Here is a 14,156-nt window from a genome sequence, read left to right on the forward strand (position 1 = left end):
GATTCGACGACTTTACAGGGCTATACGATGCACCACAAGCGTAGCTGCCCTGTGTCCCCATACAACTGGATTACAATATTGTTGCCTATATTTCCTACCTGTACCTTTCATACCGTGACTTATTCATTCACTCCATATCTGGAAGCCCCTACCTGCCAATCCCCTTCTCCCATTTTATCCATCCCCCCCACCCTGTCCCTTTGATAGCCACCAGTTTGTTCTCTGCATTTATAGGTCTGATTCTACTTTCTGTTTGTCTATCAATTTCTTTTGTTTTTAGATTCCACATATGAGTAAAATCTTACGGTTTTTGTCTTAAGGCACAATAACGTCTTGTCTTTTTACTTACGAAATACGAAAAATATGAGAGATTTTTCTGGGTAATATGAATCCCTTTGTGGATCTCTTGTTCCGTCTTCAATTGCTTTGACCAATGTTCTTTTTATGTTAATGATAACATATAACTTTTTCAATAAACAGAATGCAAGTGACCTCGGTAGTTGGGGAAATAAGACTATCAGAAAGGTGAGGGACAATGGCAGCTTCGTAGCCCTGATGTGCTGTGGCGGGGAGTGACTTCAACTTCTTTACCGATCTTCATTGTTTATAGGACGTAAAGTGGCCAATAGAAAGGCAGAAGCAAATGGACTTAGTCAGCAGAAGTATTTCTAGTTGATACATGTTAGGGAAAATGTCAGAAAAGGCAAACAGTGGGGTTTAGGGATCTCAACTACTGGTATCAAGGGAGAATCGGCAGCACCGTTTTTCCCCCCTGTACTAAACAAACCGGAGATATATTACGTATGCGTGTGTTTGTGTCGACTTGCTCATTTCGATGCATGAGTAAAGATATATTATACTTAGGTTACTTTTTAATGTCTCCCGCTGTAGGATCTGAGATGGTTAATTTTGATGGAAAAAGCTCCTTGCTATACACATTTAATCAGAAATCCGTGAGTCCAACAAAAGATGTTATTTCTTTGAAATTTAAAACCAGGCAGACTGATGGGATTCTACTCCACAGAGAAGGACAAAATGGCAAACACATCACCCTGGAGTTAGTTAAAGGAAAACTCATCTTATCCCTTAATTCAGGTAAAAACCTACAAGTGGGTGTTTTCGAAAATATGCTTATTTAGATGAAAGTATCATTTAATATTCAGTTTTTCACAGTTAAGTAGTCAATTTATCCTGAAACCAGAACACTTCTGAGAAAGAAAGAAGACCCTATAAATAATTACTCTGAAGCAACAGGTGTAAACCAGAATGGTCTAGGCAAATGGAACCATGGTCGCTCCACAGTTGAAGTGTACTACGGACAACATGCATGTATCCTGAATATCTTCACTGTAAAAAGTTTTATAGTTTGATCATGGTGTAAGACCATTTGTACATGTTCCGTAAATAACCTGGTAATTTGTAAAGACAGGAGTGGATCCCTGAATTTAGGTAAGTACTATACATGAGGTTCTAGGAAGAAGATATTTTCAAGAGAAATGAAAATGCAGTAATTAACAATCATAAAATAAGAAACATAGAGCAATCAGTCACTAGTGAGAAAAGGTCATATATAAGGCTAAGATAAAAGCAGCTGACCAGTTCTCGGGATAGAAGGATGTAAGGGAAGTAATTGGGAGAAGTGACGACCTCCCATGTGGCGGCCATGGTATTGAGTTGGATGGAGCGGTTCATTTGCTTCTCCTGTCCTTCTAGGCCATGCTAACCTGCCCTCCCCTGACGCCCATGTGACCCTCACCCTGGGCAGCCTGCTGGACGACCAGCACTGGCATTCTGTCCTCGTCGAGCTCCTGAACTCACACGTCAACTTCACGGTGGACAGGCACACTCAGCATTTCCAGGCAAAGGGCGAGTCCAGCTATTTGGATCTTGATTATGAGGTGTGAACATTACTTTTTCAGTATTACAGATTTTATTACTTAAATGCAACAGAACCTTCTAAGAAAATACCACTACCCAGAGAAATTCCTTTGCTAATAATTTGGAATTCTGGTGAAACGTCTCCCATGGGTGTCATCGGCACGGTGGGAGATACACACGTGCGCTGTTGAGACGTTGTGTCACTCGTCGATGTTAGTTTTCACGTGAGAGGAAGTTGTCATTAAATTTGGGAAATATGTACATGAAGGGCTATCAGTACGACAGGCAGCACATTAAAACGCGTTCGTTCGGACAGTTCTTCTGTGTTACATCTGGTGTTGGCTGTGAACCATTCCCTTGGAGATTTCTTTGTGTTTTAGGGCGATCCTAAACAGAATTAGCAATCTAGGGTACTTTGGAGAAGTAATCAACGCATATTCCAACCTGCTTTTTCGAGGAACAAGAGAGCCAAATGCACACGACTCAAAATACTGTTTCTCGGGATATTTAAAGGCTTAACATATTCGCAGCATGTTGCCCACACGTAGATAACCTGCTGAAGTACACCTTTTGTTCTGCCAGTTCTGCTCAGCACATCTATCAGAGCAAATGGGATGATTTCAACATTCATTTAGTATAAGTGGCCTCAGCAGAGGAGGCCAGCTGGAGAGCCTGGTCTCGAATGAGATTATCAATGGCTTCATTATTCTAACCTATCAGCAGCGTCATGGCAAAGACCAGGACCCTGAAGTCTGGGTTCTAGAAAGGTTTATAAAGTAGAATGTCATCACACTCAGCTGCATTGTCACACAGATCAAGAGTGACCGTGGAAATGAACGTACAACATTCCCCGTCAACTAAAGTGACATAGCCATTTCAGTAGCAAATTGCAAGAAGGGTGTTTAAACTACTTATCTAAATATAATAAAGAAAGCATTGGTAAATCGACATCTAAAACTTCACTTGAAGTTAACATGATGTTAAAATAATGCCAGATAGGCTTGAGGCAATTATCCTATACCTGCTAAGCATAAATATTTTAGGCAGATAATCAGAAAATCATTAAACAATATTATTTATGTCATTTTTTTCTTTCTAAGATCAGCTTTGGAGGGATTCCTGGACACGGAAAATCAGTGGCATTCCCACATAAAAACTTTCACGGCTGCTTCGAAAATCTCTACTATAATGGAGTGGATATCATTGATTTGTCCAAGAAACACAAACCACAGATCCTCCTCATGGTAAGAACGTGTATATGCAAGGTCAAGAGAAAAAGGGGACTGCAACTTGTCTGATTGATCCAGTCTTAGAATATGCCCCCTTCTGAAGGCAGGGAAATTGCCAATCATATCTATCTTTTAGTTCATATTTGACTTAATTAAGTAATTAATTTAATTTTTTAAAATTCTAGTTCCAGGTAGTTAACATACAGTATAATATTAGTATAATATTAGTAGCAGGTGTACGGTATAGGGATTCAGCCCTTCCATACACCACCCAGGGCTCCGCACAAGTGCCCCCCTTCATCCCCATCACGTTTCTTCATTTTTACACGTGCATGGAAACAGACGCACGCTTTGTCACAGCGCATTCAGATACAGACTTTTCAAAGCAGGGTCTCTGTGATTGATTTCCTCTTGCTTCTCGCTCGTGTTACTGAACTCCAAGTTCAGCGGTCTGTCACTTGCTCGAAAGGCCAATACTCAAGAGATAATTTTGATTGGAAAGGAATTTGAGCTTAATTTAATTTGAGGCCAGCAACCTGGGGAGAAGGTGGATTCTCGTTCAGAAGACTCCTGCAAGGTTTCTGCCTGGCCCAGGGGTTTTGAGAGGGGGTGAGGAGTTCGTCAATAAAGAGAGCGCAGGGGTCTGCCCTGTATCTTTATCGCGTGCGGACTCCATGGTACCTTATCTCCATGCTCAGGGTCTGCATGTGGGGGTCCGGCAGGAATGCTCCATTGTTTCTACAAAGGGAGGCAAGGCCCACAGATACACAAAGGGACGCTAGTAAAATCATTCGTGTGACCTAAAAAAGAAAAACATTTTGCCAGAAAAGTTGCTTGGCTATTGAGAAGGTGGATGTGGCTTTAAGCAGGCAGCTGGGAAAGTTCGGGTCCTTCTCTCCTCAAGGCCAGTGGTCTGTCCGCTACGGATCCAGGGACTTAGGTCCGCAGATGAGGAGCGTGTTACCTTCAAGCAGGTTAACCCCTGATGGAGTGTTGTCACCCTTCTGTCTCTCCATGCGGCTGCGAGCCCTCCCCCGAGACCAGCATGTAACTAAGGTAGTAGCATCTGTCCTTCCCTGTTTGGTTCATTATAACCGAATCCTCTACAGATCAGTACCCTCAGCTTCACACACGGACTGGTGACTATCGATGCCTCCATATCTAGCATCGTTTACAGAAGTGGGATTGTTGGGGCGCCTGGGTGGCTCAGATGGTTAGGCGTCTGCCTTCGTCTCAGGTCGTGATCCCAGGGTCCTGGGATCAAGCCCCGCGTTGGGCTCCCTGCTCGGCAGGGAGCCTGCTTCTCCCTCTCCCTCTGCTGTTCCCCCTGCTTGTGCTGTCTCGCTCTCTCTGTCAAATAAATAAATAAAATCTTAAAAAAAAAATGGGATTGTTTTATGTAAGCTTTTCTCCATCTCAATTTTCCAACTCAGCTAAACCTTGTGGAAATGCTTTAAAAAAAAAAAGATTTATTTTTTTTTTTCATTTTAGAGAGAAAGAGCTCAAGGTGGGAAGGGACAGAGGGAGAGGAAGAGAGAGGATCTCTCAAGCAGACTCCCCACTGAGTGCAGAGTCCTCCAGGACCCTGAGATCACAACCTGAGCCGAAATCAAGAGGCAGACACTTAACCCGACTGAGCCGCCCAGGCGCCCCTAAACCTTACAGAAATTCTTTCCAGCCATCGGCTGCGGCTCTGTGTTGTTATGGCTGCTCAATGTTCCATTAGGAAACTTATTTCCTAATCAAGACGTTTGCTTTATTTCTGTGTCTGTTTTACCACGAACAGGCAATCGCACCTCTGTTTTCTGATATTCGGTCTTTTATTTTGATGGCAAAGTTTTCAGGCATAGAATTTCTTGGTTGAAAGTTTTATACAGCTTTCAATTTTAATAAATGTTGTTGGTTTGTTTTCCATAAAAAAACAAAAACTGTAACACGACATCTGTCACCAGCAGTGTAGGCAGAGCCCTCCCCTCACATTTCAGGCGGCCACATGTTGTTAGACAGCGCTAGGGCTCATGCCAGCTCAATGGACGTGAACTAATCCCTGATTGTTACTTCATGTTTATCCGACTGCTGATGAATGAAATAATCCTTTGTCCATTGGGGTTTGCTTTTCTGATCATTGTTGATTCTTATTCTTTTGCCATTTTAAGTTTTATTAAAAATTTTTTTCTGGTCAATTTATGAGGGTTTTTTTTTAAAGATTTTATTTATTTATTTAGAGACAGAGCATGAATGTGGGGAGGGGCAGAGGGAGAGGGAGAGGGAGAGAGCGAATCTCAAGCAGACTCTGGGCTGAGTGCAGAGAGTCTCCATCTCACGACCCGGAGCTCAGGACCTGAGCCGAAATCAAGAGTCGGTCACTCAACCGACTGAGCCACCCAGGTGCCCCAGTTGATAAGAGAGTTTTATGTTTGATAAATTACCCTTTGTCGTTGATGATCCAAATATTTTTTCAGATTAATCAATTTTATATTAAATATAAGATCATGTTATCATATACAATTATATATTGCATCTTTTATATTAAATGTTATATGCTATGTTGAGTATATAAATGTTTTTATTTGTATGTGCTCAATGGGTCTAGGTATTTTCTCTTTATAGCTTTGTAGTAGTTGGTCTTGCTTTGGAATGCTTCTGAACCCCTGGACTCTAGATAGAGTCTCATGGATTTTCCCATAAAAAGTTTTAAAGTTGGTTTTATTTATTTATTTTAAAACTGAAAAAAAATTAAGTCTTTGGGATTTATTCTTTGTGTGGCTTAATTGTTACTTTATGCCTTCTGGGGACCCATTTGTGCCTGCACTATTTAGTAACTAGGCCCACCCTCTGTGCCCAGGGTTGAATCATACCTTTCATTACGTACTGGCTGTACATATATTCTCAGGTCTTTCTGTGGGTTAGTTAGTGGGCTGTGCTGCTCTGTTTATTCCTGTACCAATACCATGTTGACTTGATTACACTGCGTTTATGGTATGTATGCTTCAATATCTGCTAAGTTAAGTCCTATCTCATTGTATTTCCTTGCATGATATATTTTGGAGAGGAAGGGCAATGTTTGGGCACATATGCCTCTGGAATTTATGAAAACTTATCCAATCTTAGGGAAAAATTCTTGTAAAAAATTTTTTTTATAAAAGATTTTATTTATTTACCAAGGGAGAGGGAAGGGGGAGAGAGAGTGAGAGAACACAAGCAGAGGGAGTGGCAGAGGGAGAAGCAGACTCCCCGCCAAGCAGGGAGCCTGATGCAGGGCTCAATCCCAGGACCCTGAGATCATGACCTGAGCTGAAGTCAGCTGCTTAACCGACTGAGCCACCCAGGCGCCCCACTTGTAGAGATCCCAATTGAAGTCACTTTAAGAACTTAAGTTCCTTCTTTGCAAACACTATGATTAAACATAAGTTTTCCCCTGGAGCAACAGATGTAATCTAAGATAAAAGGTGTGCTTTTTGTAAAATAAAATGAAATTAAAAGAACAACAGCCCACCAGGCAGGTCAGACGTTAGGCTGGGTGAAGGCAAGCTGGCTGACCCGGCCCGTGCGAGCTTCGCCTTGGGGATGGCCAGGCCGGCCACATCCTTTCCTTCAGACGGGCCGACGCACACCGCTCCCCTGAGTCACATGTACGCGTCACCTGAGTGACCTGTAAGCACGTTTACACAACCAAGGCGAGTGCAGGAAAGTTCTGGGAGTAGGTGGCCCTTGGTGCTGGGCTTCAGACTGGATATAAATGTGTAACGCCTCAAGGGAAGATATCTCTCTCCTCTGTTGTCTCCCGCGCCCAGCATGAGGCCTGGGCAAGAGATTCCTTTGCTGATGTCCAGAAATGGAGGAGACAGAACTTCCCTAAAAGACTCAGAGGTAGGTTTGCTCAGCTAGGGCGGTGCTATGGTTTGAGGGGCCTATACAGGTAAATCTGGATTTAAGTTTGATAGGGAAGCCTAGTTCTTAAGTCCTAGTTTGCTAGAAGGTTGATAGGAAACTGCACATCTTGGAAAACCCATTGCTAATGAAGTCAAAGTGCCCCTCCTGCCCTTTCCTAAATCCTCTTCTGCTGTATTCACAGGGAAACGTGTCCTTCTCGTGCTCACAGCCTCAAATTGTGCCTGTGACTTTTCTGAGCTCCAGGAGTTACTTGGCTCTGCCAGGCACCCCCGGAGAGGACAAAGTGTCAGTCGCTTTCCAATTTCGAACGTGGAACAGGGCAGGGCTGCTGCTGACCACGCAGCTTCGACACGGGCCAGGGGCTCTCATCCTCGTTCTTAATGATGGAAAACTCCAGCTGAGTCTGTCCCAGCCCGGACATCCAGCGAGGGACGTCACAACAGGTAATACGCTTTTGCTATGACTGCACCGTCCTTACGTCTTCTCTGCAATAAATGAGTGACTGAATCAATAAGATATTTGTAATCCTTCTAGAGGGATCTGAATGTCTTTTACCTTTGAACTAGGTATCTCCAGGCTGTTGGTGTGACGTAGTTAGCTATGTCACACATACCTATCAAAAAGTTTAAAAAATAACCCACTTATAAGCTGATGGATAGTAATTGGCAGTCAGCTTGAAATACTGGAAGACAGTAGCCCAAGCCTGAGTCCTCTTGAGAAAATAGGTTTCTTATAACTGTCTTTTGAACCTATACACACACTGATCCTCATAATATTTGAAGTTATCATTTTTCCCTTTTCTGTCGGCGCTCCTGATTCCTTTGGGAATCCCTATTTTGGATAAGGCTCCTTATAACTATGGGCGAATGTTCTGCTCGTCTTCCAAGAAGGACCCACGTTTCTAAACTCACTTCCAGAGTCATGTTATCTTTGGACTCTGGGGACTCTTTTGCATTTGAGTGCTGATAAAAATTTAAATCTAGGCGGATGTCATTCCATGAATGTTGAATATGGAAGGAACATCTTGCCTGATCCTGGGTTACCAGGTCGGGGTTGAAAGACGGGAATGAAACTTAGGTCTTTGTTTCTCTCTATAAATCAAAAAAAAATCTGGCCACCGGCATACGGAGTGGACTTCACTCCGTATGTGGACCTCGGCAAAAGAGCAGAGCCAAGAGTGTCAGGTCAGCTTTAGGAAATTGCTTCAATCTTGGTTTGTGTAGAGTTACAAGCCGCATGTCGTATTAACTAAAAGAGATTGTGTTTTACCGTTGCCTCACGTGAGCTCATACCTCTCTCCCTTCCAACACACAGGTTTTAGTTATTTAGCTTTTTTTGGAGGCCAGCGCTGAAATATTATACAAATTTTTTAAGCTTTTAGATTGCAATGTGTTGATTTCCGGAAACAAACCAAAGGTGAATTTGTCTTGCTGCTTGTTTCAGAAGCATTTGAGGGGTGATGTTTTTTACATTTGAAATATAGGCATGCCTCAGAGATACTTGGATTTGTTTCCAGACCACCCCAATAAAGCAAATATTGCAATAAAGTGAGTCAAATGAATTTTTTTTGGTTTCCCCATGCATGTTAAAGCTATGTCTGCAGTATACTGTGGTCTATTAAATGTGCAGTAGCTTTATGTCTGGAAAAATAATATATGTACCTTAATTAAAAAATATTTTATTGCTAAAAAATGCTGTTATCTGAGCTTTCAGCAAGTTGTAATCACTGATCACAGATCACCATCAGAAATGTCCTTGCAATGAAAAAGTTTGACACAGAGTGAGCAGATGCTGTCAGAAAATGTCCCCGAGAGACACTCTGGGCAGGGTCGCCACGAACCTTCAGTTTGTAAAAGGCACGGTATCTGTGAAACACATAAAGCAAAACGCAGTAAAACGAGGTGTGGGTCCATGGAAAATGAGACAGGTTGCAACTGGTTTTTCATTTCAAACCTTGTATGAAGTCCGAAAGCACCGACCAAACCGAGAACCAAATTTTAAAGGCTAACTTAAATGTAATTGTATCAAATGCCAAAAAGGACACCCAGGGCTCGTTCATGCTGCTTCTAGCTTTTAGATCCTTTTCCCTAACAGTTACCTTAATATGTTTCTGAAGGGATCTAGAAAGGTGCAAAGGTGTATAATCTAGTATCCTGGTGTTCATGGAGCTGGGCCAACGGAGCGTGCTGGGAACAGAAGGACAGTAGAGGAGGGAGGGAGCGTGTGTTCCCTTTCTGTAGGAAAAGACACATTTCCCCCCTTTTCCGAAGGGCCTCGACTGCCATGGACATTATTCTGTGTCATCAGGATAGATTTGACACAAACCAGTGGGAGGTGAGTGAGAGGACTCGCCTGCCAGGCTCATTTCCAGACCTGCCTCTGCTGCTAGAGCCGATGGGCACCTGTGTGCTTCCCAAGCCTCGGGTCCTTGTCTTTGAAGTGACACTAGTGTGACCGATGGTAGGAGCAGTGATGCTGTGCCTACGAACCGTCAGCCCAGTGCCTGCTAGTCAGCAATCATGCCTTAACTTTCAGTTTGCATTATTCCAAAACTAGTCCTGCGATCACCACCCCCATCACTCCCCCCTGCCCCACCCAGACTGAAGCCTTTGCGGGGCTGGGGGTGGATGGAAGAATAAGCAGCATCTTCACAGCAGCTCAGCTCAAAGACACAGCCCACCCTCCCTTCTCCATCCATCCTTTGACTGCAGTGCTGCCTGGGAGACAGGCCATCCTTCCATCAGAAGTGGGGAGGGTAGAACACACACAAAAGAAACACGAAGGGTGAGCATTATAATGGGTAGAAACAGAGAATGAACATAAGTGCAGGCATTTCACTTTTAAATGAGAATGTCGGATTTTATTAAAAACAGTCTTTTATTATAGAGGCAAATGGCATCTATTACCCATTCAAGGAGATATTCTGGAGTGTTTTCTGCAAGTTCTCCCACGAAATAACTCTATGTCCTAGACAGGTGGGTAGGTAGAGAGAGGGAGGGAGGGAGCCGGAGGGAATATTTCATATACCAAATTAAATAATGGGTTTTCATATCAGATTTTAAACGGATGTGGTTACCATACTGATAGATATGCTATGTGAGCTTTAAAATCAATACTGAATGACAAGAGCGGAAGGAACACTCACAGATTCTTGCTTGTGTATTTCCTTTAGCTCCAGGGCTGGAACGTTTCCTTCAGGACCAGTGTCATAATATATGTCTTAAGTATCTAAGTGAAATCTTCGGTATTCTGTTCTCTGTTTTCTCAACATTGTTCATGAACCCAGCCAGTGTTGAGTGTTGGAAACAGTTTTGGCTTCACAAATACCACACAGAAAGTGAGAGTCTGGCATTTCTATTATACTGGAGCTGAAGTGACCTTTAGTGACTTTAAAACCGTCCCCTCCCTGAAAGTATGTCCTGGGAAGTACCATCGCTCATATTTCAGTCTGAGAACAAAGTTACCGCTATTTTTACAGTAGGGTCTGTGACCTTCTGGATCAGGTCAGAAACATATTTCGCGCACAGGCAGATCTTGAGTCCACGTCAACGTCACTGATGAGAGATCAAGCAAAAACAAAAAAGCTGTATTTTAATTTTTAATTGCAGTATAGTGACATATCGAGGAGCATTTGAGGGACATGGATTTACGTGGTCGGTCGGTTACTTGAGCCAAACTCTGATATTAAATTAAATATGACTGGTTAACTTTCTACCAGAAACATGGCCATATTTTCTTTGGGGCTAATACCCCCATGGGCTGGAAAATAACTTCCGATTCTTGCAGGTTGACTTCCAAACTTGGAGGGCTCTAAGTAGTCTGTAACTATCATTTGTAAGAGGGGTAGGCTCGTATACTGGGACAGTTCTCTAAGACCATCAGATTAAAGTCAAGCAGGCTCATGAGCATGCTCAGACATGACAGCAAAGAACTCAAATGATTATCACTTTGTTGTTTTTAAATGAGCTCAAGTGCCTCTTTATGACCTCCTTCCCCGACAGCCAGGACCACTTCTAAAGATTCCAGTTAGTCTCTGTGCTCCTTGAGAACAGCAGGCATCTCTGTGGGTGTGGAGGTGGCCGTGACCTCTCTGCAGGGCAGGAATCTCTTATCTTTGAACAAATGACTCGCTTTGGCCAGCAGAACGTGGGCAGAAGTGACAGCCACCACATCTGAGCAGAAACCGCAGGGAAATTCTGCCAAGTACTGTTGCTTCTCAGCCAGAAGGCAGAAATGGGGCCATGCAGTCGCCTCAGTCCTGTGTGAATAAATACTGGGGCATGGAGCTTGGAGACCCGAATGGCCTGGGACCAGAGTGAGAAGCAAACCCTTCGTTGTTTCTCACTGAAACTTAGGGATTATTTGCTTTGAGAAAATAATTCAGGAGATGCTAACTAACAAATTCTGGCACACCTGCTGTCCGCTGATTTGTCTTCGGCATGACACAGCATGGGATTTCCATTAAGACCCGGCCAGTCCGTCTGTAGGAGACGCTGAAGTCACATGTAGTTGGACGATGGGCGGTGGTTCAAACACATGTCCATTCCTGACTCCATCACTTCAAGAAAAAATAGACATGTTGCCTCATGGATTCAAGAGACAGTGGCTGCTTTAGGGGGGAACAAATATTAGTTCTTCGGAATAATAACGTAACAATAGCTGGAGTGTGCTGTATCAAATGTGGGAAAACAGAAAATGGAAAAAATGACATAAAATGAAATCAGTCAAACACAGTTCCCTCATCCAGAAGTTAATGTTAATATTTAAGAATATTGCCTACCCGTTTTGTCCATTTTTAGACAATGATTGAGTATGTACACACACGCACTTTAATGTGATGCTTTTTTAACTTTACATTTTGTTCAATGAATTTTCATGTTTTATTAATACTTAAGTTACTAATACATTTTTCTAAAGAGCTATATTGCTATAGATGATGTATTTTTCTAAACAGCGTACCGAAGTTATATATAGTAATAATACACCGAAGTATGGAAAAAAATTTATTTTTATAACTTACAATTTAGAAAAATGCTTGTGCTTCTCACCATTGCAAAATATTGACAAACTAGAAGAGAATGAAGTATGCCCTATGCCCCATCATTGGGATATTGGATCATTTCAGGATTGTTCAGGATCTTGTCATGTTATTCTATTAAGGTCCTAGTACTGGAAGAAACTAAGACTACACTGTCCAAGGCAGAATGTTTGAACTCTTCACTCTCAATTCTTCTTTACCTCTTTGATTCAGATTTCTTTCTTTTCTCTTCATTCCTCCCTGTACTTTTCTGACTTAACTGAGTGAGGAGAAAGTGAAATAACAGCCATTGCAGTGTGCACATAGGTCATAATATTCTCAATTGACCACAGTAATTTTTGTTAGAGCATAATTTTTGTTAGAACGAGCCTGGCCAATCCATGACTGTGGAGGGTCAGACGCAAGGACCCTCTGTAACCACACATTTACTCAATGAGCCTCACTACACGGGTAACCCCTTCCTCCTGGATAAATATGACCAGGATACCACGTGATCTCATTGCCTGTTTAGGACCCCCCAGTCAAGCCCACATCTATACCAAGCCTCTCCCTGGCTCTCTGAGAGGCCCCAGATGTCCTCTGTGGCAGTTCTCCATTGCCCAACCAGCTAAATAACCTGGTGGGTTTCAGGTGAGTTCATGGTGGTCTTTGGTAGGTGGTCTAAGATCCTCATTGTATTGTTTTCAAGGATGGCTCTGTTTAGAGGGTTCTATAGGGTTTTCAGGAATCTCTTTTACCCGATTTTGTTTACCTCCAGGTTCTGGATTAAGTGATGGGCAGTGGCATTCAGTGTCCTTATCATTGAAAGGAAATCACCTGACTGTGATGGTGGATGGAGAGGCAGCCACTGTGGCTCATTCCCTGCGTGGGCGAATTGACTCAGGGGACACCTATCATTGGGGCGGTAAGTGAAAGGAACTGGCTTTGTTGGTAAGCAAACCATTCTTGTCTTTCCAGCTCCTGACTTTTAAGACAACCGACAATTTTAAATGAAGATTAATACTGAAGAATGATCTTTCTCTTTCAGCAATAGTCAATGAGAATGTTGAGCAGACAAAAACAATACATTTTTAAAAAGATTTTATTTATTTTAGAGAGAGAGTGAGAGAGAGAGCACAAGTGAGAGGGACGGAAGGAGAGGGAGAGAGAATCCCAAGCAGACTCCCCATTGAGCACAGAGCCCTGCACGGGGCTCGATCTCATGACCCTGAGATCATGACCTGAGCCGAAACCAAGAGTAGGGTGCTTAACCCACTGTACCACCCAGGCACCCTAGACAAAGACAATAAATTATGGCCTAAAATGCATGGCTACTGGTGGCCTTGTTTAGATGTGCGTTTGCTAAGATTGATTTTAAATTTAGCACTTGTTTTCACTGCAGTCACCTGGAAAGCTTCCAGAATGCTAGTGCCTGTCTCCATCCCCAGAGATCCTGCTTTCTCTGGTTCTGAAGCCCGGGGAACGTGCTCTCCAGGTGACTGTATGTGCAGGCAACTGTGAGGGTCCTTGTTCTCTGTTTCTTACCTTTCGTACTTTGCTATAGAATATTTTCCTAAGGCCAAATGACCCTTAGAACCTTTTCTTCAGGTTTTTATGTGGCAGTTTTCTTGCTGCACGTGGGTGGTCTTCTTTCTGTCAGCCGCTCTTGTCCCCGAGAAGCCCAGGTCCTCCAGTGTGGCCCAGGAACCAGCCGGGACAGCATCCCCCACAAGCTTGTCACAGATGCGGATTAGCTCCCCTTGATTTCCTGAACCATAATCTGCCTTTCCCCAAGATCCCCAGCTGGTCTGTTGCCCTAAAGTTTAGGAAGCATTCTGTTGCCCACTGTCTAAACAGAAGGGCACCGTTATATATACTAGAGCCGGAGGTGGATTTCATAACTACTGATGTTCACTCACTACTTCCTGATGAACTTTACCAAGACCACACCAGGCCGTCTCTCTGGACTGTAGGAGACAGAGTGTTTGCCTGTTCGGTGGACCTTTGACTGAGTCTGTCCCGGATCCGTTCAGCCAGGGAGGGGGTGCTTCTGAGGTTAATGAATCTCCATTCCTGAGGCATTCAAGTGAAAAGTCCTGAGCCATCAGAAGCTTAGACCTGTCAATTGTAAGACTTAT

General features: G+C 43.2%; 1 protein-coding gene across 3 annotated transcripts in view; it reads left to right on the plus strand.

Moving 5' to 3' along the window:
* Window positions 1-14,156, plus strand: part of LOC123776395 (contactin-associated protein-like 3) — a 178,769-nt gene that overhangs the window by 90,640 nt on the left and 73,973 nt on the right. For all 3 annotated transcript variants that reach the window (XM_045772334.2, XM_045772335.2, XM_045772337.2), the window contains exons 5-9: window positions 892-1,095; window positions 1,714-1,898; window positions 2,979-3,122; window positions 7,183-7,444; window positions 12,797-12,943. In XM_045772334.2, coding sequence (XP_045628290.2) covers window positions 892-1,095; window positions 1,714-1,898; window positions 2,979-3,122; window positions 7,183-7,444; window positions 12,797-12,943 — 942 coding nt within the window. The remainder of the gene's footprint in view (window positions 1-891; window positions 1,096-1,713; window positions 1,899-2,978; window positions 3,123-7,182; window positions 7,445-12,796; window positions 12,944-14,156) is intronic.

This window comes from Ursus americanus, chromosome 34 (assembly GCF_024610735.1).
Source record: "Ursus americanus isolate L20-20 chromosome 34, mUrsAme1.1.p, whole genome shotgun sequence".
NCBI lineage: Eukaryota > Metazoa > Chordata > Mammalia > Carnivora > Ursidae > Ursus > Ursus americanus.